The sequence below is a fragment of the Sinohyriopsis cumingii genome, chromosome 6, assembly GCF_028554795.1.
Source record: "Sinohyriopsis cumingii isolate HCF-2022 chromosome 6, ASM2855479v2, whole genome shotgun sequence".
NCBI classification, from domain to species: domain Eukaryota; kingdom Metazoa; phylum Mollusca; class Bivalvia; order Unionida; family Unionidae; genus Sinohyriopsis; species Sinohyriopsis cumingii.
Genome location: NC_142966.1, coordinates 148,040,219 through 148,066,681, shown reverse-complemented (window position 1 = coordinate 148,066,681; position 26,463 = coordinate 148,040,219). Strand labels below are relative to the sequence as shown.

At 34.1% G+C, this 26,463-nt stretch overlaps 2 protein-coding genes across 3 annotated transcripts in view; one reads left to right on the top strand and one right to left on the bottom strand.

The window, feature by feature from the left end:
• LOC149798236 (kinesin-like protein KIF3A) overlaps positions 1–2,034 on the bottom strand; it is a 69,549-nt gene extending 67,515 nt beyond the window's left edge. Inside the window, exon 1 of the mRNA XM_089963353.1 lies at positions 1,904–2,034. Within this exon, the coding sequence (XP_089819479.1) occupies positions 1,904–1,909 (6 nt within the window). The 5' untranslated portion in view covers positions 1,910–2,034. The remainder of the gene's footprint in view (positions 1–1,903) is intronic.
• Positions 2,035–2,078: 44 nt separating this feature from the next.
• LOC149798235 (cytochrome c oxidase assembly factor 5-like) lies at positions 2,079–23,635 on the top strand. 2 transcript variants are annotated; one of them, XM_089963354.1, is made up of 4 exons: positions 2,079–2,143; positions 9,432–9,565; positions 14,130–14,234; positions 22,299–23,635. In XM_089963354.1, exons 2-4 carry the CDS (start codon positions 9,446–9,448, stop codon positions 22,341–22,343), a joined length of 270 nt encoding a protein of 89 aa, XP_089819480.1. In that variant the 5' UTR covers positions 2,079–2,143; positions 9,432–9,445; the 3' UTR covers positions 22,344–23,635. The 2 variants fall into 2 exon arrangements, with proteins under 2 accessions (XP_089819480.1, XP_089819481.1); XM_089963355.1 differs by having other exon boundaries at positions 2,086–2,166.
• Positions 23,636–26,463: the final 2,828 nt, after the last annotated feature.

Here is a 26,463-nt window from a genome sequence, read left to right as displayed (position 1 = left end):
CATGATAACACACTCCTCTACTTCAAATCTACACAAGATAAATCTCTTGGTTCAAAATTTGATCCCTTGACAATTCCATGCTAACTGTCTTATAATACCTTTGCATTTAATCATTCATAACTTACACCATTATAAAGGCATTCCAAACCTTTCCCCATGTACAAGTTCTCCTGTTGATTTTTAAAGGAAATTTTTACACTGGAGTGAATGTGCTTTGATAATGATTGCTTCAGTGATATCTCTTCTTCTATGTAAATAACTTAAGGGTCATTACTTCTATGCATAAGTGTACAATATAGTAAATGAAATTGTATTTTAAAAATACTGATGAAAGAAAACTGACTTAATTTTTTTTTAATTTAAATTTAAAATTTATTTTATATCAGGTGTTCACTTTTTAAATTTAAATTAATTTTATTTCAGGTGTTTGCTTTTTTATATACATAATGTCCCAATAGTTGCATTCACCCCAAAGTAGACATTATGTGTTGTTCTCCAAACAGTGTTAAAAGTAGGCAAGAAACAAAGCAATGGAGAAACTTTAGTACCATATTTGCCAGCCTAAAAGGCGATACTTTTATTTTGTTTTATACTCTGAGTCGTTTAATCTTATTTTTCATAAGGAAAATAATTCTCCAAAAGTATGAAAAATAATATGCAAAAAATATTTCATTTTGAGTAACAGATCGTGTACAAACAAATATAGGATCCCACAGTATTTTGAACAATTACATGATCGTCAGTATTAAGAATTAACTAGATCAAATTTAACTGCGTTAAAGCAGCATGCACCAGTAATGTACATTATTTGTAATACATGTTGTTTAAATTAAATTACATATACATGCATTATAATTACAAATTAGAAGATAAATAACCATGACAAAGACATATTCAATCAATTTTCTTCTTACACCTAATGATAAAATAATCTGTATGCCCCAATGAGAGATACATACATACAGACACAGATGTATACACAATTGTAAATCTGTATTGTTTACTCACCTGATGACTGATTTTACTTTTCTACAAGTGCAGTACCATATTCCATTATCAATTAATGCCACTTGTTAAGCAATTCCTTCTAATTTTTGTTTCCACTTCCATTATTAAAAGAATCACAGGGCTTTATAGTGCTATATACATGCTAATTAAATATGATATGGCTGTATTCAGTCATTCCAAGATAACACCAGTGAGGTCAAGATTCTGCAGACCAGATCAGATTAGTAAGGCTACCAAAATGGAAATCATGAATTCTGTACCATATAATTAAAGGAAATGCCAATATGTCAACTTTTAATGACCCATGGCAACAAGTTACAAATTAAAAACCAAAAAATGAAATAACTACGATTTGTGCATTTTTTTTCCTTGATGCTTTTCGTTTTTAAAATCGTTAGTGGGTACGAACTGGAGAATGTGAATACTGTAAATGTGATGATAGTACAAGAACATTAGCATGGAGTCATAGAGGTCAAATTTTGAACCATCAGACTTGGCTACCTTGTGTTACTTGGGAGCAGAGGATGGTGCTATCCTCAATTCTCCCGCTTTACCGATAAAACTGAGTGCCTGTGTTACTGTTTGCATTCCGAAAACGTGTCCCTCTGGCATTTTTAATTTGAACGTTATTGTGGCAGAAAAAAAAAGTTGGTTGATAAAGAAACCGATCAATCAACCAATCTAAAAGCTATTTTAATATGAATCTTTCAAACTGGAGCACGTAGAGCTGTTTCTGTTAGTAACAGGTGAGACACTAATCATAACAATCTCCCCCTATACTCCAAAATAACACAGGTGTGCACTACATGTGAGTTGAGTATTGTATCTTTTCCTGGTGCCGATAGCATTATTCAACCTTGGGGAGAGAGACAGACACAATTAGACAGAGACTCACCGGCATGCTGACTATAATTGAGTTTGATCAGTTCTGCAAACCTGAGCACCAGCAACAAGTCTTCAGCAACAGTTTCCTATTCTCATCATTATTGACTTCTGTCAAAACTATTTTCCTACCACGGAGTAAATTGTGTTCTGCGATTCCATTGGATTAAAACATCACTAAGCTAAGGGACATTACTCTTTAGAACATGTAGATATTGCTGTAGTTCTCGCTCAGTTTGATTTTATCGAGAGGGTAATCATTATTACTGTCTATATGTACGTCAAGTTAGTTTGTTAAATTATCGGCCTCATAGTTATGAATCCGACCACCAAAGCTATAAAAAAAAATATCGAAGCTTACAGTAGGTTTTTATTTCGTAATAATTATATATATAAAAAAAACTTAAGAACTACCATCAGAACTATTTATAACTACTACAGTAGTTCCATTTGATTTGAACTAGTTTGTAGATATGCCTAATGGGTGATAATCGCTGACCCATCTTAATGTGTATCAATGCTGAGCAAAATGATGTCAACTGTGTATGCTGTTGAATAATCAAAACTGAGCCAGATATTAAAATATTACAAAATAAACTAAGATGGTGGGCAAGAAAATGGGGTATGCAGTTCCAACATAAAACATGCAAAATAATCCAAATGGCAAAAAAATATGCCATAAAACCAGTAAGTCATATTCATTAGAAGGTACTACTTTACAAAACCTCAAATGAAATATTTAATAGTTACAATCACTACTAATCTGAACATGGAATCTGCAAATTCAAGCAAATTGTACTTTAGGCCTATTAGAACATAACTTGTCATCTTGGCAACAAAATGTGCAAGAAATAGCCTTCAAAGATTTAGTTAGACCTATTTTACAATATGCTTGTACAGTTTGTAACTCCCATTCTCAGGTTTAGAAGATGAAATTGAGTAAATGCCAAAAGCAAGCAGCCAGGTTTGTTGCATCCATTTATGACTATACCCTGCTAATCATATCCCCACTATTGAATAAGTTGTTTTGGAAACCATTTTTACAAAAAGGCTGGAAAGTAGGTTAATAATTATCTACAAAGGGCCAAAATTTAATGAGACCAAAGAGAACCAATAGAAATCAACATGAATGTACGTACGTGATGCCGTGCACAAAAACTGATAGTTACAAATTCAGCTTTCTCCCCCAAACAGTAAATGACTGGAATTCATTAATTACATAATTTAAAACTGCCAGATTCTCAGAAACTTAAATTGAACACTTAAAAATGCAGTCACATTTTCACTCAAATGTGTTCTTGCTGTAAAGGATGATGCTGCAATGTACAAAAATGATAATATGGTGTAGCAATGAATTAATCAAGATCAAGATTCACTTGTCCTTGACAAGTAACATATCAGGATGCATTTGTCTGTAATTATATCACTTGTCCTTGACAAATAACATATCAGGATGCATTTGTCTGTAATTATATCACTTGTCCTTGACAAGTAACATATCAGGATGCATTTGTCTGTAATTATATCACTTGTCCTTGACAAGTAACATATCAGGATGCATTTGTCTGTAATTATATCACTTGTCCTTGACAAGTAACATATCAGGATGCATTTGTCTGTAATTATATCACTTGTCCTTGACAAGTAACATATCAGGATGCATTTGTTTGTAATTATATCACTTGTCCTTGACAAGTAACATATCAGGATGCATTTGTCTGTAATTATATCACTTGTCCATGACAAGTAACATATCAGGATGCATTTGTCTGTAATTATATCACTTGTCCTTGACAAGTAACATATCAGGATGCATTTGTCTGTAATTATATCACTTGTCCTTGACAAGTAACATATCAGGATGCATTTGTTTGTAATTATATCACTTGTCCATGGACTTAAGTAACAAAGAAAAACATACACCTCTAATATTTATTACTTTTTCACTTTCATTTAACATAGCACACTTTTGAATTTACATAAATAAATTCAGGCAGGTTCCAGTCACTAGTTGTTTCCAGTGTCATTACTAATGATGTTTATACAGAACAAACTGATCATTACTAATGATGTTTATACAGAACAAACTGAAAGGAAAACAAAATGCATTTCTAACAGGCATGTTTTTAAAATAAATTCACTATGTTTAGAGAGTGTTTTTACTATTTCTATTTTAACCATTTAGTGAATCATCAAATTTGTAATTAAATGTCCTGCCATATATGTTTTTTGGGACTACCTGCTTGAAGTATAATATATGAATGCATACTTGTTTATCAACCCTGAAATGCTTGCGAGTGGCATGGATCTCCTATTTACCTAAGAGGACAATCTATCTAAGTAGTAAATGACCTGAAGAAAGTAACTAACTAGAGCTATGGGTGTACTCTGGGCAGCAGGGCTGACCTTAGGCAAATTGGACCGATTTGACCCAATTGGGCCCTGCGCTCACAGGGGCCCCTATGCATTAGGGATTTTTAAAAATATATCTATAGGGAGAAAGTAATTTTAAAGCAGTGGCAAAAAAATTAAGTTCAATATCATAAAAAACTTGTTTAAAAATTTATTTCCAAAGTCTGTGCTCACAGGGGGCTGCACACATAAATCCATGGGGCCCCTCCAAAATGATCCAAATCAGGCTCCACGTTTGCTAAGGCCATTCCTGCTGGACAGGACACAACTTAAGCTTACAACTTGGTAAGAAGGTGAATGAAAAACAATTGACCTTGAAATGATTCAAAAGATGTCCGGGAAGGTGTTTAGCTGAGCTGAAGGTGATGAAACCAAGAATTTTGGAATAGATCAGCATTAAAAATACTTCAGCTTCAATTGTTACCATTTTTAAAAATTGGGAGAAAACAATTTTGTAAAATATAATCTCCTGGAGAAGCATCATCTGATCTTTAATGTTGATGAGAAAGAGATGTCATAAAATAATTCATCTTCCTGTGTCATCCCTAGAACTACCATGCATCCAACACATCTGGCAGATAAAGCACTTCCACGATCATCAGTGGTGAAAGTGCCACTGGTATAGTCGTACCTCTATTTTTAATGTTTCCTGAAAAACACAGGTAACTTAACTACTGACTGGTTCTTCCTGATGTTAGTGAAATGGGATAATCCAGTTCAACTATCTTTCATTGCTACATAAAGAATTATTTTGTGTAATTTTTTTCCTCTGAGAATCAACATATTTGCTTATAATACTTATGATCACAAAAGCCATGTTTCTCGGGGAATTGTAGAATGGATCAAATCAAAGAGTATTATTCTGTTCACCTTGTATGCTCACACTGGCAATATACTTCAAGCAATAGAGGCATGTTACTATAATCCATCTCACTATAAGTTTACACGACAATCAGCCACTGCAATTTCAGGATAAAATGTATGTGAAATAGTGAAGTGTCTTGCAGAGTTTATTTCAAGCCTATAACTGGTGACAACTTACTGGCAGCATTCTTGAAGATGAATTTTTCTGCAAAGTAGCAATGCTACATCACACGAGACTCTATTATCTTCACAATTATCTTGTCACCCAAACAACTAAATGAAAGAGAGTCTCAATAGAAGGTGAGGTAATGGAGGTAGGACAAGAGAATCTGAGTAAAAGATGAGAAAATGGAGGTAGGACAAGAGAATCTGAGTAAAAGGTGAGAAAATGGAGGTAGGACAAGAGAGTCTCAGTAAAAGGTGAGGAAATGGAGGTAGGACATGAGAGTCTCATTAGAAGTGATGCATTGTTTAAAGAATTAAAGATTTCCAACATGGAAACAGTAGAGTCTGGACAGGATGTTCTCAAGAGCTGACAAGAAGCCCTACTGAGAGTATAGATAAATGGTTATCAGAGGATGAAATCAAAGAAAATGTTAGTAGACTGTGAAACATAGCAGTAGAAATTTTAAGAAACTTAATATTAGTGCTAAGAGAAAAGTAACTGGTGAGAAATAGATGATACATTAAATAGGATGACATCTCAAATGAATAAAAGCAGAAAAACTAGTATTAAAAAAGATCATTTAGGTCCCTTTCCTGATTCAGACTTAGATCTCAGATTCATACATTTCAACGGATGAGTGTACTTTGTGTGGTCAATGGATGAGTGTACTTTGTGTGGTCAATGGATGAGTGTACTTTGTGTGGTCAGTGGATGAGTGTACTTTGTGTGGTCAATGGATGAGTGTACTTTGTGTGGTCAATGGATGAGTGTACTTTGTGTGGTCAGTGGATGAGTGTACTTTGTGTGGTCAATGGATGAGTGTACTTTGTGTGGTCAATGGATGAGTGTACTTTGTGTGGTCAATGGATGAGTGTACTTTGTGTGGTCAGTGGATGAGTGTACTTTGTGTGGTCAATGGATGAGTGTACTTTGTGTGGTCAATGGATGAGTGTACTTTGTGTGGTCAGTGGATGAGTGTACTTTGTGTGGTCAATGGATGAGTGTACTTTGTGTGGTCAATGGATGAGTGTACTTTGTGTGGTCAGTGGATGAGTGTACTTTGTGTGGTCAATGGATGAGTGTACTTTGTGTGGTCAATGGATGAGTGTACTTTGTGTGGTCAATGGATGAGTGTACTTTGTGTGGTCAGTGGACTCAAAAGCAACTGAGAAATAGAGTATTGATAGTCCTTTCAAAAATGGGCGTCCTATGATGGAAAGAGTGATGGCAGCACTTGCAAGCAATGGGTCCATCGGAAGTATTGTACTGATAAGGCCATGGTGAGAGGTGATAAATTCCACCTGTATTGTATTCCTACAGGAGAAACAAAGTAAATTGAAATACATGTGTATATGTCTTTGCTGTTGCTGAAATTTGACAGCTTTTATTTATCCATTACATTAACATCATTTGAGTGCTAAAAACAATGTATAGTTGTCTAAGTTTGTTCTTATGAGACTAGACATTTGCTTGATATCAGGCTTTGTAACCACAGAAACGAAGATCCATGGCTCCATGTGCCTTGTTTAGTACAGTTCATCTCACAGATGCTGTGCATATGCATTCCATGGACCAATGTGTTATAGTGGACTTTATGGTTTACAAGGGGAATGATGTTGATAATTTTATGTATTTATTGTTTTTCTCAAAAAATACAGTATGCAAAAATCTGATCATTTTCTAGTAATATATGAATCAAACACGTCACTAATGATGGCACTATTTGTTTTTATCACTGTTAAAGTATCTTGATCCATGGCTAGTACAAGTGTACTGTTAATGTATCTGTTGATTCATGACCAACACAGTTGTACTGTTAAAGTATATGTTGATCTATGACCAACACAAGTGTACTGTTCAAGTATATGTTGATCCATGACCAACACAAGTGTACTGTTAAAGTATCTGTTGATCCATGACCAACACAAGTGTACTGTTAAAGTATCTGTTGATACATAACCAACATAAGTGTACTGTTAAAGTATATGTTGATCCATGACCAACACAAGTGTACTGTTAAAGTATATGTTGATCCATGACCAACACAAGTGTACTGTTAAAGTATATGTTGATCTATGACCAACACAAGTGTACTGTTAAAGTATATATTGATCAACACAAGTGTACTGTTAAAGTATATGTTGATCCATGACCAACACAAGTGTACTATTAAAGTATCTGTTGATCCATGACCAACACAAGTGTACTATTAAAGTATATGTTGATCCATGACCAACACAAGTGTACTGTTAAAGTATATGTTGATCTATGACCAACACAAGTGTACTGTTAAAGTATATATTGATCAACACAAGTGTACTGTTAAAGTATATGTTGATCCATGACCAACACAAGTGTACTATTAAAGTATCTGTTGATCCATGACCAACACAAGTGTACTGTTAAAGTATATGTTGATCCATGACCAACACAAGTGTACTGTTTAAGTATATGTTGATCCATGACAAACACAGTTGTACTGTGAAAGTATATGTTGATCTATGACCAACACAGTTGTACTGTTAAAGTATATGTTGATCCATGACCAGCACAGTTGTACTATTAAAGTATATGTTGATCCATGACCAGCACAGTTGTACTGTTAAAGTATATGTTGATCCATGACCAACACAGTTGTACTATTAAAGCATTTGTTGATCCATGACCAGCACAGTTGTACTATTAAAGTATATGTTGATCCATGACCAGCACAGTTGTACTGTTAAAGTATATGTTGATCCATGACAAACACAGTTGTACTGTGAAAGTATATGTTGATCTATGACCAACACAGTTGTACTGTTAAAGTATATGTTGATCCATGACCAGCACAGTTGTACTATTAAAGTATATGTTGATCCATGACCAGCACAGTTGTACTGTTAAAGTATATGTTGATCCATGACCAACACAGTTGTACTATTAAAGCATTTGTTGATCCATGACCAGCACAGTTGTACTATTAAAGTATATGTTGATCCATGACCAGCACAGTTGTACTGTTAAAGTATATGTTGATCCATGACCAACACAGTTGTACTATTAAAGTATATGTTGATCCATGACCAGCACAGTTGTACAATTAAAGCATTTGTTGATCCATGACCAGCACAGTTGTACTATTAAAGTATATGTTGATCCATGACCAGCACAGTTGTACAATTAAAGCATTTGTTGATCCATGACCAGCACAGTTGTACTATTAAAGTATATGTTGATCCATGACCAACACAGGTTGGATCTTATATAAGTCAGATTTAACTGCAAAACTGCATTGACCCATATCTGAAATCATATAATATGATGGTAAATCCAGGTCTATGCAGCTTGTTTGAAGCAGTCAGCAAAAGGAACAACATAGACCTTGATCTGCCAGTGCATTATGTAATGGCAGATAATTGTCTATGTTGTTTGCAGTTTGACCCAACTTATAAGCAAGTATATACAGTACTTAAGGCCATCTTAGATGCTATTTCATACATCTTTTAATGTTAAGCTAGTTTCAGCATAATCAGCAATGATGTACTTGATCTTTACATTTAGTATCTTGTTCAGTGTGTACCGTAAGCTTTTTAAGTTTTCAGTGTAGGAATATCAGACAAAGCAGTATTATTACCACTATTAGTTTGGTGGTCTCCTTGTCAAAATTAGTCGTGATCTTTTGCTTGGTTAAATAAGATGAAAAACCTTTAAATGAATTAGTCCAGCATCACTGCAAAGCCTATTGACCTCCCTGATATTTATTACCAAGTGACAATGCTGTATATACAACAGCACAAAGTGTCTGGTTTTCATGTACATATGTTGACAGGTGTCGTTTTGAGTACTGTGGTTTGGGATTGTATTGTAATGAAGTGCTGTCTACTTGATCCATAGTTGTCAACTAGTACGGTTTACCTGTAATTTGTAAGTCTTTTTTTTTTACATTTTCGCAGTGTACAGCCGTACAACCATTTTGTATGTTTTTTTTTGTTGTAAATAATATTTTATAATATGATGCTTGTATAGATAAAAGTATGTTTCCTGTCATAAACATATATACTAAACATCATATTTACTGTCTTATAATATTAATGGCACATTTTTTTTTCCTAAACAGTGCAACACAGGTAAATGAGTAAGATGTTTAGCAGGGAGGGTAATGAAGGTGAAAAGAAACCACGAAAAAGAGCGTGTGATGGATTGCGTACAAGACTGAAAGAATGCCTCATTCTTAGTGATTGTGTCCAAAAGGTTTGTTTCTTCATTAGCTCCAAAAATATAGTAAACTTGGTGTAGGAACAACTATTTCTTTCAAGATAGCTGCAGAATTTAAAGTCAGCTTTGCAGTTTCATATTTGGATCACAGTTTTCAAAATTTTATTTTGTAATTCACATACATTCTCAAACTGCACTTTTTTGCAAGGTTTTGAAATGTTCATTTACCAATTAGAGACTGACCATTTGTGGTGGGATGATTCAGTTCCATTCCCAAATAGCATGAAAAAAATTCTTGTTCTGATTTGTCAAAGAAAAAATTAATGATATCAAATAAATTAGTTGTAAAATTATATTATCTTGAGATACAGGAAGGAAAAATATCCTGGCTCAAAAAATCACCTCCCCCACAAAAACCCAATTAAATGGCCAGTCCATACAACAATATTTACAAAAGAAAGCCTATATTTTGTTCAAATAAAAAAAAAATCCTCTGCATCACTTATTTGTGACTAAGTTTCATTCCTACTAAATTGACATTAATTGAAACAAAGTTGACGCAAGTTCTAAAGTTCAGTGACAAGCATGGATATTTCTTTGTATAATGTGATACTGTAGCTAATGTTAGACATGAGACAAGCATAATGTGATACTCTAAAACCTTTAATACTAAGGGATTAGACAAGCATAAATTGATAATGTAAAACAGCTAATACCGGGCAGAGACAAGCATAATGTTATACTGTAAAACATCTAATACTAGGCATGAGACAAGCATAATGTGATACTGTAAAACAGTTAATGGTGGGAATGAGACAAGCATAATGTGATCCTGTAAAACAGCTAATACCAGGCATGAGACAAGCATAAACTAATACTGTAAAATATCTAATACTTGTAACAGGACAAGCATAATATGATACTGTAAAACAGGTAATACTAGTCATGAGACAAGCATAATGTGATACTGTAAAACAGTTAATGGTAGGAGTGAGACAAGCATAAATTGATACCGTAAGACAGGTAATACTAGGCATGAGACAAGCATAGTGTGATACTGTAAAACATCTAATACTAGGCATTAGACAAGCATGATATGATACTGTAAAACATCTAACACCAGGCATGAGACTAGCAAAAATTGATACTGTAAAACAGGTAATGCTAGGCATGAGACAAGCATAGTGTGATACTGTAAAACATCTAATACTAGGCATTAGACAAGCATGATATGATACTGTAAAACATCTAACACCAGGCATGAGACTAGCAAAAATTGATACCGTAAGACAGGTAATTCTGGCATGAGACAAGCATATTGTGATACTTTAAAACATCTAATGGTAGGAATGAGACAAGCATAAATTGATATTGTAAAACAGCTAATGCTAGGCAAGAGACAAAAATAATGTGATATACCTGTAGACTCTCGCACCAGGAGAAAAAACCTGATTTTTGTGGTCTTCCATGCCTACCTCCCGATCGCATAATATCTCCTGGTTTTTTTAAGAGAAATCCAAATTATTACATTATGTATGGCGATTTTCATTTCTCCAAAGAATCCTATATAAATAGATACATTGTATGCAATCTACAGAAGCCATGTTCTGTTTTATCACCTGTGAATATTGTTGTGACAAAATAATATCACAATACAAATTTTTTTTTCTTCAGTAATTAGAATGTTATGCTCAAACATTATTCACATAAATTTCAGATTTATTTTTTGTTAACTCATACAACAGTACTATGGTTGAAAAAAAAATCAGAACAATACAATTTTCACCAATTAGTTTCAATCCATGATCACTGCAAGCAAATAGCATCTCCATTCCCACCAAAGAACTTGCATCAGTAAAGACCTGGCCTTCCTTTACCAAATATATCAACTTTAATTACCTTTATTAAATTAAAAGAAGTAATGAAAAAATTATACCATGCAGTATATGTTCCTGAAAAGAACTCTTTCAGAGTAAATATTTAATAAACAGTGTTACTTGCCTTAAAAATTGACCCTAAGAAAACAAAAGTAGGATATGAAATGTGGGAATAACAGTTGCCACATGTTTGGTAACTTGTGACTGCAGATTTGTAATGTTAAAATGAAGTTATAGCCATTGTAAGTTACAACAAAATATGGCATCGTTTATTTGCCAATCAGTTGCTGGTGCTTACATATGCACACTGTAGAACATCATTTCTTTAAAGTATGTCAGAGAGACTCATTTTCACAAGATAATTAGATATTGATAAGGATTAACTGTTAATTAGTCACACTGGCTTTCTTGATTATTTACTTATGACTAACCTTTAACTATTGTGCAGTTTGGCCACAGCTGACCAAAATATGAGAAGGGGGCACATCCTGGGGGAAAAACAGAACGTCCTATTGGCACTCCCTCCCATTTCACCATTAAACATGATTAGGCCAGCATCCTTACAATTTAGTGGCTGACCACTACATGTTTACCCCCTGTCTCCCGGAAAAGTTTCTGTGGGTGCACCTGGTGCTTCCTTTGAGAATTTAAGGCATATTGGACCTGGAAGATCAGTCAATATTTATTGAAACCGGTGCTTAAAAAATGCCCTGTAAAAACTTTCCAATTTTAGGTCTCAATCTCCCAATTTTTTTTATTCAATCACCCTGCTTGGCTTTTGAAAAGTTGACAGGTATGATGTGATACTGTAAAACGTCTAATACTATGCAGGAGATGAGCATAATATGATACTCTAAAACATCTAATACTAGGAATGAGACAAGCATAATGTGATAATGTAAAACAGCTAATACTCAGCATGATGTGACACTGTAAAACATCTAATACTAGCATGAGACAAGTATAAATTGATACTGTCAAACAGGTAATACTAGGCATGAGACAAGCATAAATTGATACTGTAAAACATATAATGCTAGGCATGAGACAAGCATAATGTGATAATGTAAAACATCTAATACTAGGCATGAGACAAGCATGATGTGATACTGTAAAACAGGTAATGCTAGGCATGAGACAAGTATAAATTGATACTGTAAAATATAAAATGCTAGGCATGAGACAAGCATAATGTGATAATGTAAAACATCTAATACTAGGCATAAGACAAGCATAAATTGATACTGTAAAACATCTAATGCTAGCCATGACACAAGCATAAATTGATACTGTAAAACATCTAATACTAGGCATTATACAAGTATAATGTAATGCAGTAAAACATCTGCTCATGAAAAATGCTAACACATCATTCTATTGATCTATTTTACTAAGAAAAATCAACACTTTTATTTGATATCTAATACTTTCACTTGTGGAGTTAGAGATACACTAACTTGTATATGTGTTAAAGGTTTTGTTGGTGCAAGAGCACTTAAGTTTCATCTGTATATGCAGATATTAGTTGTGTTACGGTAAGTTGCTTACAAAACCACAATATTGTGTAATAAATTATGACAGTTCATGGCATATTTATAAATGGTTCTCATCAGAAAAGAGCTAAAGTCAGGTGAAATAAAATAAGGAGTAATCGATACTATAGTACTAATAAGGTGATCCATTGTGTGGGGTAGCATTATATCAAGGGTCGTTGAAGTGAGGGCCACTTTATTTCCTTTATGTTATGCAGAAATTGTTGATAATATGCCTCTTTTATAACATGGAAGTAAATGATTTCCTTACAACAATTTCAAGATCTGATTGATATCTTCACAAAATTTGTATGTCATTGTGTTTTTGACATAACTTGAATCTCTAGTTATCTTCCTTGACTTGTACAGAGTTATCTTCCTTGACAGGTACAGATACTTTTCTTTATTGCAGTGTATACTTTAAAATTCTAGCTGAAGCAAACCTTGACCTATCAAACAGACTAGTGATTTCTCTGCCTTTCTGTAATGGATATGCATGTAAACATTCTGTGCCAGTTTGAATTGAGATATAGTCAACACTATGATTTACTTGTAAAAACTTCTTGTTGTTTTTTGGTTAGTGGCACTTTAAACATATTAAGGGCTATATCATGCCAAGTGTGTGTGTGTGTGTGAGTGAGTGAGTGAGTGATTTGGATTTTTAACATAGCTTTAACACTTTTTCAGTCATATTGCTATGATGTCTGCAGTGTGACACATTATGTTGATGTCTAGCACTGTGGCATCATGTCACAGACATGTGGCATGAACCCAGTCACATTATCCTGACGCCAGGCTGACCAGTCCTAACACTAACCTCTTGATGCTGAGCACCAAGCGAGGCAGATGTTAGTACCATTTTTGTAAGTCTTTGGTATGACTCGGCCAGTGATCGAACCCATGACCTCCTGCATCCGAGGTAGGCGCTCTAACCACTAGGCCACCAGAGCGGTATATAACATGCCAAGGAAATAGGAGCTAAGTGCATTTTTTGATGGATACACCAAAGCAGCAGAACTGGACTGGTCTAGACTGTATCAAACCTGCAATCCTTGGATTATTAGTCTAACTAACTGAGCCACAATGGCTATCTGAAACATGATTCAAAGAAATCTGCAAGAACTACATAAAACAAGGCACATAAATTTCAATATGCCAAACTTTTCCTGAAAATTTTATTTCATATTTCAGGGTGGTAAAACCCCTAAAGAGTGCCTGAACCTGAAAAATGACCCCAGTGTTCCAAATGAATGTCAGCTTTTGAGATCTGCTTTTTATGACTGCAAAAGATCTACAGTGAGTAGAATTTGAGCACAATTATGTGGACATGAAGTAATGCTACTTGTTTGTATTTCTATTTTAAATTTGGTCTGAATTGTTTTTTTATATATATTGTACAGGGAAATCTGGAAAAGTTAGGAAAACTAATAGGTTTGTTCCTAACTGAGACAAGCTCATTAATTTTGTGGGGATAAACTGGGAATTGTCAACTGCCATTTTATTGCAGAAAAGATATAATTGAACATGATTGTGAGTTAAATTCCAACGCTTTTATAGGAATTTTCAGAGGTTGCAGACAATTTAGGTTCTTTTTCTTAACTTATTTATATAATAAGTCCGAGCATGAGGTGTGCAGATTGGTCAGATAGACTGGTTAACCCTGTAGTCACTTTCATATTGCTATGTTTTCCTATGTAGAAGGTTTAAAGACCATCACATTTTGCCCAATGTCTGCATCATATGGTCCTGATAAGTTTATGAGATAAGTAATGATGTTTATCTTCCTCAGTTCCCCGTTTGATATATAAAGTTAATGAAATGTACTGAGATAAATCTGTGTTTACTTTTGGGTAGTTCACACTGGAGCATGGTGTTGAACATTGTCATCAATAGTAACCTTTGTCAACACTGCTAACCGTAGTTCACCTCCGTAGTGAAATTTGTAATCAGATATTGCTAAATCCACAGAAATCTACCTGGTGGAATTTTCTGTGCAGAATCACATGCTCTGTGCATTCTTCATAATGATTGCATTCAGTGAAAAGTCCATAGTTGGATTATGTTAAAAGTAAATGTTAGGCCACCAACCAGATATAAGCGGATTATTTATCTTAAAACAATCGATCTTTTGTATAAGGAGGTATATAATTTTGAAGAGCTTTTTGTAATGTGTGAAACAACTCTTTTCTAAAAAAAACTTTGTTCATACCAACATATACAGTTAGACAGAATGAAGTTTACATTTTTATTCTGTAAACTGAAATGAGCTACATGCAGATGACAAGTTTGGATAAGGGCTACAGATAAAAGAGGTGCTTCTCTCTTCCTTAAATATGTATTTCATTTTTAGCCATGACTGCTTTTAATAAAGAAGAGTGGCCATTACAAAGTCAGTGGTTATCCCCTCTGTCATGGTACCATTTCTTTTTTTATTATAGATATGGTGGTTACAAAGCCAGTATCTCTGAAAACAAATATACATCTTAAATTGTGTATTTGCACACAGAAAAGAAAATAAAATATGTCATTTTTGTGATGCTGTGAAATAGACTTTTAGACTCATGTGGACCTACCAAATTTCATGTAATTTTCAGACAAGAAATAAAGTGTAAAAAGAACTAATTATCATTTTGGGGAAGAGATCATTTAAAAAAATAGATAGGACCTGAGATAGAGAAGGATTTTAAAAAATGTACATGGATGTCAGAATTAAATTCTCACGTATCAGATGTCATTGTGCTGCTAAGGGCTGTTCCAGTAAAACATATACCCCTCCTGGGGGGAAGGCACTTTCAAATTCAACCAACCCACAACAGAAGCAATTTAAAAAAATTATGATCCACCATCAGATATGTTTTAGTTGAAAAACACCGCCCCCTACAGAAGCATTTTTTTTGCATAATTTCTAGCAATGAGCTAGATAAACACTGCCCACTACAGAAGCATTTTTTTTGTGCATAATTTCTGGCAATGGGCTAGATAAACACTGCCCACTACAGAAGCATTTTTTGTGCATAATTTCTGGCAATGGGCTTGATAAACACTGCCCACTACAGAAGCATTTTTTTGTGCATAATTTCTGGCAATGGGCTAGATAAACACTGCCCACTACAGAAGCATTTTTTGTGCATAATTTCTGGCAATGGGTTCGATAAACACTGCCTCCTACAGAAGCATATTGTTTGGCACAATTTCTGGCTATGGGCTAGAAAAACACTGCCCCCTACAGAAGCATATTTTTTTTACATAATTTCTGGCTGTGGGTTAGAAAATCAATGCCCCCTACAGAAGCATATATTTTTTTGCATAATTTATGGCTATGGGTTAGTGGGCAGCAGAAGCAATTTTATTATTAAGTTGGGGACAGAAGTGATTTAAATGACAGCTGACTGGAGGTAATCTACTGAATTCTTATACATCATATAATCTACTGCATATTTTTATTTGTATTCATTTATTATACTCAGTTTTGTGTCCTTTTGTTTGTCTGTCAGCCATGTATGTCTCTGATACTGTGAAATCACAAATTTTCTAGGTGGCTTATTATTTGTACATGTCATTGATCAGACCCTTAATACCTACTAATTTAATGTCCATTAATATAGATTTTATAATAGGGATTTCTATTCTAATACAGACATCATGAATTTGTATCCGTACTAAACTGTGTATACTAAAGTGATCACAATAGTTTGCTATTTTTATTTGTTCTCAGGCATGCTGCTTTTGATTTGAATAATAATTAAGTATTGCATTGCTTAATATATGTGGTCAGATGCTATGATTCCTTGTTATTATTTTTTTCAATAAATGTTTTGATAAACTTATAATACATGATTTGTCAGAAAAAAACATTAATGCATGTGGAAGTGATATCACATATTTTCTGCATACTTTTACATTATTTCATTTCTTGTAAGAACAAACTCCAGCTGAGTCATACCAAAGACTTATAAAAATGGTAATCAAAAGTCACAACAGCAGCAAAGGTAATAGTCCATCATTTTTGCCACAGTTTATGAGTTTATAAATTTTGACTCTAGTAATTTGTGTAGACCTTTGAATATTGTCAATTATGCCTTTCTGACAGTTACCTAAAAGTCATCATCAGTTGGCACAAATTGATTTTTCATGGTGAGCATATGAGATGGAAAAGTCCTGAGCAATCCTGCATCACATGCTGCTGAAAAGTTTACATTTTAGCTCACATCAAGTTTATCTAACAATGTCGATTGTTCCAACCAGAACTGTTCTTACACATTCAAACTATATTCACTGATATCTGGAGATGTGCATTGTGCAATAAATATTTTTAGCAGACAAAGTATGAGAATGCATCAGTATTTTTTAATAATGCATTTGAATTGAGCAACAACCAGAATCAGCAAACCCAAGAAATGAAATTATTCACATCTCTGAGGCAAAAGTACACTGTATAGTGATAATCTGCCAAAAGATTTTTCAGTCTTTAAATTTACCAAAAAAGATGTCCAACCATACTGATTCAGTGGACATAGTCACCAAAATGGACAGGAACAGACCAGAACAGATATAGCCAGAAGGTTAAAATCATTTTTGTACATCATTAAAGTAGCTAAATTCACGTTGGTTTAGTTAACTGTACACCCATTATTGTCTTCCTTTTGATGCAATTTCTTACTGAACCTGAGGAAATAATGTTGCACACACAAAAAAAGAGGCACACTTCTACTCATTATTGTTGTTATTAAACTTCTCCATTCCAGCCTGTTCTTATGATCTTGTCCCACCACATACTATTTGTCTTGTTTATGATAAATTTGTCACTTACTTATCCTGCTACTATGCTGATTGTTTATGAATATGTATATCTGTGTGAAATGCAATGGGGAGACTAAATCCAAGATAGAAAACGTCTACAGTTTTGGATATATTCTGCTTGGATTCCACATTTCTGCACAAAACTCAAGAGTTCAGGACTCGCTGTGCAGACACCATGATATTAAAATTCAGTAACTTAAAATTTCTGATTGCTCTTGATCAAATTTGTATCAGTATAGACACATCTATGACAACAGCTTTGGTGAAAAGAAAACCATAACAGCTGCACCATTTTCTGGATCTAAACAAGTTTGAAATGTGTGCCTTCAATACTACACCAAAAGGTCAGGTGCTGATTTCAGTAACGAGTCTTCCAAACTCAAGTCTGTAAAGGGATGGAAATTATGTTAATAGAACAATGTCCCTTACATTTTTCAGTTACAAGCAGGACAAGCTCTCAAAAGATTCTTTTTACTAAAATCTTACTTCCAACTAATCTGGGACAGTCAAACCCATATATACTCTATTTTGTCTTCACTGATTTATAGTACGGTTTTCAACAGCTCTCAATAGTTGTATACCTTTTTCAATCATGCTAACTGAACACACTGTAAGATAATGTTCAAGTAACAGAAATACCATGGGATAACCAGAGATAAATAAAATAAAATAAAATAAATGGTCAAGTTATCTCCCCTGCAGGGAAGCTACCAGGATTTCAGGATTTAATCTAAGTTTTATGTTTGTGTGTGATCTCCAATGAGGGAGTGGTAGTGGGAGGAAAAACCATTGTTCCATATCTCCATAACACTTAAATGTCTGTCACTCTTTCTTACAGTTCCACTCTTTTAAGGCTCTGCTGATATCAAAATACTCAAAATTTGTCATCTCTAGTTGTATAATGATTATTACTGTGATGTCATTGGGCATGGTCACGTGATTGTGGTGGAGTCATGGTCAGGATGGCAGAAAGACCATAGGCTTACTCATATTTGACAGCTAATTATGATGTTGTCAAAAGAAATTAAACTTTTCTAACAATTAAGTTGGCCTTGGATTATGTACTTGATTCATAGTCAATGAACAGGTTCTAAAACTGATGTGTTTATTTTGGAGCCATGTTCCTCGATCACATTCAAGATTTGAATATACCAAAAATGAAATTAATACAGTTGCATCCTAACTTACTATCATATTGACTTTAAATGTTAATTAATGTGTGACTATAATGCCAGAATTCATTGCCTGAGTGATTTTTTGGTTAAAAAATGCATTTCTTCTCAAACAACTCAGTTTGGTGCAGATTACATTTTTAATGATACATGTACTGAGAGAATTTTTTATATGTAAAAATTTCACAAGAAACAAACAACATCAGATCAGGAAATTAATACCACTGGTAAAATACTGATAGGAATATGCAGAAATAATGATAATATTATTTAAATACTGATAGGAATATGCAGAGATTATGATATTATTATTTAAATGGAATATGTGGTGATAATACGAGTGCTGGTTCTACACCTTTGCGAAATACATCTTGTACAACTAATCTGTTGTTTCAATCAACACTCTGTAATATGGCAATACATTCTGCACACATGAAGTTGACCCACTTAGTCCCTTATTAATTAATAATTTTAGATTTTACAACAAAACTAAGTACATTTTACCTGTTGACAGTAATACATGATCACAAATATTGAGTTTCAAGAAAACAGAAGTTACAAATTTATTAAAAGTATTGGTACCAGTAAAACTAAAGGAAATGGCCAAAAAAGAACCAGGGCAAGCAGACTAGGAGTGAAATTTGTACAAATTCACGTACTTTTAAAGCAGTAATACATGTTCTGCAAATTATGTCAATGTCATGGATATAAAACATGTGCTTTGTGCTGTATGCAATTTTTATTCAACTTTTAACTTTAAAAGAATTACTAAAGAATTTATAAACAGAATATATGCCAAGGAATTTCTTGAGAATGCTGTTCTAGCGGCAAGTTAACACATTAGGCAGCAGACGATATTGTACTTGTGGGACAACTTCTTGCAAAATTAGAAACTTGGATTAAGATGCAGAATTTTTTCTTTTTTCTTTTGTATAATATTTTTATTTATATGATTCTAAAAGATACAAACAGGATTTTCTAAGTTACAGGTTTAAGAAGGTCATGGAGTGTTGACATTTAGAAATCATATTTTCATATGCCTTTTGAGTCAAAATATGGGATATTTTTGTACACTTTATGAATGTCACTTTTCTTAATTAAAGTAAAATCATTCTTTCTTGATACAAAATGGATTTTTGACCCAGCACGTGATCCAATGTTTACAGAAATGATCTATCTTTGCGCAGAATTACCCGATGCACAGAATTGACCAACATGGTGGGGTATTTAGAAGTTCTTTAGATTGGTGCTGTACTTTCTGTTATCTTTTATATGCTAGGATATTTGCGTCTAAGTTATTCCTTGTTAAAAGTTGCATTATAAAGGGGCAAACACAGTACTTTTTGATTTTTCTGGACTTTTGAAGACATTTGTATGGTCAGTCAAAATTACTTCCAATGAAAGTAATAAGTTGAAGAGGACACACAGATCAGAATTCTTCATTTTCATTGACATAAGCTTTTTTGCAGATGTGTGCCATCTTCACTCTGTAGAAAGCAGGAGAAGGTAAAAAGGCTTGGAGTTATATCTGTACAAATAAAGCAATACATATTGGGAATATGATATGATATTTGTGTTCTAGTATGATGAATTGCATCAACATTCTGTACCGTGTAATTATGCATGACAAAGTGTGAGAAGTAAGGTATTGTAACTACACACTTGTAAGTCAGATCACACTGCAAACTGCTGAGACCCAGATCTTCCAGCACATAATGTGCCAGCAGATCATAGTCTGTGCAGTGTGTTTGGTTTAATCAGTAGAACAAACATTGTAGACCCTGATCTGCCTTCGCATAATGCAACAGCAGATCAGGGTCAGTATTGATTGCAGTTGGACCCAACTTTATAAGCAGGTATATACAGTAGTTATGCAGTTTCTAAAAATTTTGGCACTTGCATGCGGATGAGTTATTGGATTTTGCGGACTGGTTTATTTTGTATGCACCCGTCAGGACATTATTTTAGCATTTTGTCTATCAGTCCATTGCCAGTTTTTTTTTTTTTCTTCTGTACAATAACTCAAGTTTTCCACCATCTAAAGTCGCTGAACTTTGTGGAAGGTGTGCACTTGAGGTAATAACGAAACCTAGTATTTCAGGGGTCAAAAGAACAAAGAGCAAAGTCATATTAACTGGAAGAAAACAAGTTTTTCATACAAATAACCCTCTATCTCTCTCTCTCTCTCTCTCTCATTCATATATATATATATATATATATATATATATATATATATATATATATATATATATATTACCAACTTGCACCAAATGTTTTGGATGTCTTGCATCTTAGGTAAGGAAAAAGCCTGTCAATTTTTGGGTCAAAGGTAAATGTCACATGATTGAAAGAATTTTTTTATATTTCTGCTAAAGTTAAGTTCTTGACCGTGCACCTCCACTAAGTTTGTGGATGAATTTCATATTGAGTGAGAAAGATGCTTATTGAGGTGGGTAAAATGGTCAGAAGGAAAAAAAATAAAAATATTTTGGCATAATAACTGTAGGTCTAGACCATTTACTAGGCAACATTTTGGGGAGGCCTTGCATGCAAGGTATGGAAGATTCAAAATGTCAGAGGCCAGGATAATCATAACTCAAGAAAGATGGGTTTTTCAGAATAACATTTTAAAGTCAGCTCATCATTGATCAAACTTGCACTTACGTTAATAAAGTAACTTGTAGATTCTGTTGTCTTAATATCAGAGGTCGTGATCAATTGATTCATTGATCATGATCATGGTAAATTGAAAATGAAAATAGTGGTTTGGTTGAAGCCTGCCCAGTTTGATCAAAGGTCCAGATCAGTAAAACCCATTGGTAATTGATCTCCAAGATTCCATGATTTGCTTGTTCTTACAATGAGGACTGGTAAACATGGGGCAGGTGAATAATGTCATGTTTTACACTGTATACAACTTTCCTAAATTCATTTATATTATGGCTAAGTTAGCCAATGAAATATCTTGTACATTTATTCAAATGATTGAAATGAAGCACTATGATAGCAATAAATTCTAGTGGCAATCTCAGATTCTTTTTATGTAGAAACTAGGTTAATTACCCATCCTAGGATGGGAATAAAAAAATGTAAGATTTTTTTTTTAAATTGAGATGAACGAATTTAAAAGAAAGTTTGAACACATAAACACCACACAAAAAATTAAATTTGGGATGGTGCTGTGTGTTTCAAACTTGCAACTTCTTGTTTGGCAGCCAGGACACACAGAAAGAAAGAAAGAAAAACAAATATGGATGTTTATATTTATGATTAAGAATGTATTATGATATGTATCATTCTGGAACCTCATCATTCATATTGTACTGCCACATCATTAGTGATCCACACCCCAAGTTGTAATGGACATTGATTTTTCCATTTATTTCAGATTGACATGAGGGCAAGATTTCGAGGAAGGAAAGGTGACCAATAATTCTTATTAGACTCTGGTGCTGACTGCATATGTAAGATTTATTAAATGAAATGACCAGTGGATAGTGTTTATATGCAGAAAGCTCATTCCAGGACAATTGGTCAGACTTTTGTTCTTTTATATTATTTGTCCAAATAGTTTGGTCCTTCTTGAAAGCATAACATTAAGAGGGAAGTGTGAAATTGGACAAAATTGTATGACTGAAAGTTATTTTCATTGTGAAGAATTCAATCTTTGTAAATGGAGGAAAGTACTTTAACCTTATAAAAAAAGTACATTGTTTGATAATAAACCTTACCTTTTGTTGAGAAATATGTCTTTAAGAAGATTTGTTTAAAGAGAGTAGATACAGTGGAATGTAATACAGTGTTGATAATGTGGCAACATTTAATTTGGTATACATTTTTTGGTTTTGATTTTTTAAAGGCATTTTCATAGATAGTGAAATTCATGGATTTGCCTCAGTTTGAGTTGACCATTTTATAGGCATTTGATTTCTTCGGATTAATCTCTGTAAATGATGTAGACAAAAGAACAAAAAGATGCTGACATCAAAGGCTCGTTGCTTGCATGGTTTATAGTACTGCCACCAGTACAACCAAAATTCAGACACCAGTCAAGATCAGTTCATTACACCTTTTTTTTGTCCAAGTTCTCATCATCAGTTAGAGCCAGAGTGGCAAAGAAAGACCATGCCACATCTGTCTTTTACTTTCTATACTATTCATGTCATACCATTAGATCAGTCCAGTTTTAATATCAAGGACAATAAAATTCAGGTTAGATCATCTGCCAAAAATGTCTGAGTGATCAGACATAATTTTCTGTGGTATTGATTAAGTTAGACCCTAGACCTATGCAATTCTGCAGTTTTGGGAATATTTGCATAATTCTGGGATTATTTGCAAGGCCAAAGTTTGTATGTATAACGCAAATTGATTGATGCATGTATATGTATTCATGTTGCAGAGTTATAACCCTTGATCTAAAACATTTAATTTTTGCATCTTTTGTTCTATTTTAGGCAATCATTTTTATGCAAATACATTTTAATTGACCTTTTATTGTAAGGTTGAAATGTTCATTTTATTTTAGTGTTTGCCTTCAGTTTAGGCCTTATTGCTTATTGGCTTTTATTATCATATATGAGAGGCAGGCAAATTACCACTGAACAATATCTTGCAAGAAAATAGATGCTTATGAATACAGTTTCACTGCATTTTTCAATGCTTTTCACACCCATTGATGTGATTTGTTTAATGTATATCAGAGAATAAATATTACAGTCTTCATTTATTTTCATTTCATTTATGATTAAATAAAACATAGTGAATGAGCGAACTCATGTTTTACATATCACCAACAAAGAAAGGTAGTAGTAGCAAAGTTTGTGTTTTGCCCCTCTGGCCCCTTTGGGTCACTGACACCAGTCACAGACACTCCCCCCATGACTTTCTTAGCCCATATGTGACCCGTACATGTTTAGCAGTTAATCATCCATGCATGTAACCAGTCATGGGGGTAGAGTCTGTGATGGGTGTCAGTGACCCAAAAGGGCCGAAGGGGCAAAACAGCAATTTATTTTCTACTCATGCTTGTTATATTGATGTGGTTGCATATGGTACCGATTGACACGATGCAGACTACCACAGTGAATAAATTTAAGGTAACAGCAGCTTTGGTTTCAATCGATAAAAATACTACACAGACTACATATTGATTTTCTCTATAATAGCATGGGATGCGTGCTGAAATTTTTTATATTCAAGAATTGTTGTATAAATGGCAAAGAATCAGATTGACTCAAAATATTTTGAATGTGTTTGATGAGGTCTCTAACAATGGTATTAATTCATCAAATGACTGAAAAATCAAAAGTGTGATTGAGAAACTGAGATTGCATTATCAATTGAATGCATGATACAGGTCTATCAAAGAGGCTGAAAAGGTATATGCGTTTTCAGAGAAATCTATGGCACACATTGATAATTTTTTAACTTGGGAGTGATCTTAGCAATGTAATGAAAAAAAACTAGGGCAGGCCAATGAAGAAAAAAAAAAGAGTTTGCAGAATATTGTGCATGAAAAAATACACCTACCAAAAGAGGAATAACTCGCCGATTGAGCCTGAAACATTTTATGATTTTAGTGAGACTTGTTCTAGCTGTAATGATGAGGATATCCAAGAGCAGTTCAATTAAATAAATGCTTTTGGGCATTAATATAGGTATGGCATTTGAACTCACTACTCTTCAGTGGATATACAGACGGTATTATAGTGATGCAGAAGAAAAGCAGCACTGACATTGACAACAATTTTCAAATGCTGTTAGTGAAAGCAACAAAGCAAAAACAATTGAGGAAATTTACCAGCACTCTAAGAAATTTGATATTATTAGATTCCAACACAGAGAGTGTGGTCAATCTTGAGCAATATTTTGTCACGACATGTCATTTGAGCTTATTTGGGCTGATGAGGAGATAAAAAAGTACGGGATATCAAAAACATGGATACATCTGAACTGTAGCAGTTTTTCCACCAGTTAGAGAAATGCTTGCATATACACTGAAAAATCTCCATGGCATTGGGACATAAGTAGTGCAAAGCTGTCTTCCTTGGAAAATAGGACCTCTCTGGAAGAACATGTCATTACAAATACTGTAAATCACATATGCTGGTCTTACAGCATGTTCAGTGTGCACGGCCATGTCTTAAATACAGTATCGGAGTCAAGTCATATAATCAACTTACCAACCCTGTGGATCTGTACATGAATAATATATGGTGCGAAAAAATAAACCGACAGCACAAACACCTGTGACTACTCAAACACAGAAAGATATAAAAAAAATGAAAGAACAACTAGGATTGAAGCAACTGCAGTTTCTGATCTTGATAAAATACAAAAAATTAAAACAAGTCAAAGATGCCTTTCCCCCTTTTATAAGCTTGCCATCCATACCTCAACTCAAACAGATTGCACAAGAGCATGGAATGTACCTACCAAGTCGTATGCGAGAGGCTGAGATACTTGAATTATTATGACTCGGTAAACTAAAACAATTTGCATGTGAGCATAATATCTGAATACCATGAAGTACAAGAAAAGCTAACATTCTTATGATATTAGGTGAGTATCAAGAAAACCATCATCATCGTCATTGTCTTGTTTGTGCTATTGCTACTGAAGCAGCTAATTATTGTAATGCAAAAACACAGCAATTACATGTACCTGAAATCAAATTTCAAAAACATTGTGGCAGACTAGAAAATCACATGGGAATTATCCACCCATATGCAAACCAAGTAAAGATGCTCAACAATTATTAACAAATAGGAATCCTGGAATCGTAGCGAAACAAACCTTTGGTCACTCTCATGTTAAAGCAGACATTGTCCTTTGCATGCATCTAGTTTTGCCACTTAACTAAAATGGATTTAAAACTAGCCCACCTTGGATTCCTAGCAGCGCCATTGATGATGAAATTGACAGAGGCATTGAAAAGATTCTTCAAATGCTAAAGAAATACACCATGCAGAATTGGGATGGACTTTCAAAAGGTGTGCCAAAGGCAAGGTACATCTCTCACTGTACCAACCATTTCGTGATCCAATTACATGGCAACACCAGAGTGTATAACTCCAAGGTCAGTTATAAATGTAAAAAAACATTGACAAAAATTTTTTGAATGAGCTAATTTTATCAGCATTATAATCTGCTAGTGAACATAGAACATACAGACTTGCCTCAAAAATACCTACAACATCTGGGTAACTTAAATTTGGTGATTTCTCATGCAGGTTACCAAACCCCCACTGAACAAATTTTAAACACATAATCAAGGTTTCGCTGTTAATGTGTTCAGTTCTAACACTGGCTTTTATCCACTTGCGTCATCCCCACATGGACAGCCTGGACAAACTCAGATTAATTTGTTGCTGCAGAGTGAATTGAAAAATGTCAGAATTGGTATCACAGTATCTATTGGATAAAGAATCTTTCTTAGTTGCTTAACCAACACAAGAAGCACACACATTACAAAATATCCATGCGGACATTGTATGCATGTATTTAAGACCCAGGAATTCCTCACCAGCAATGACTTCTACTGTGGTTGT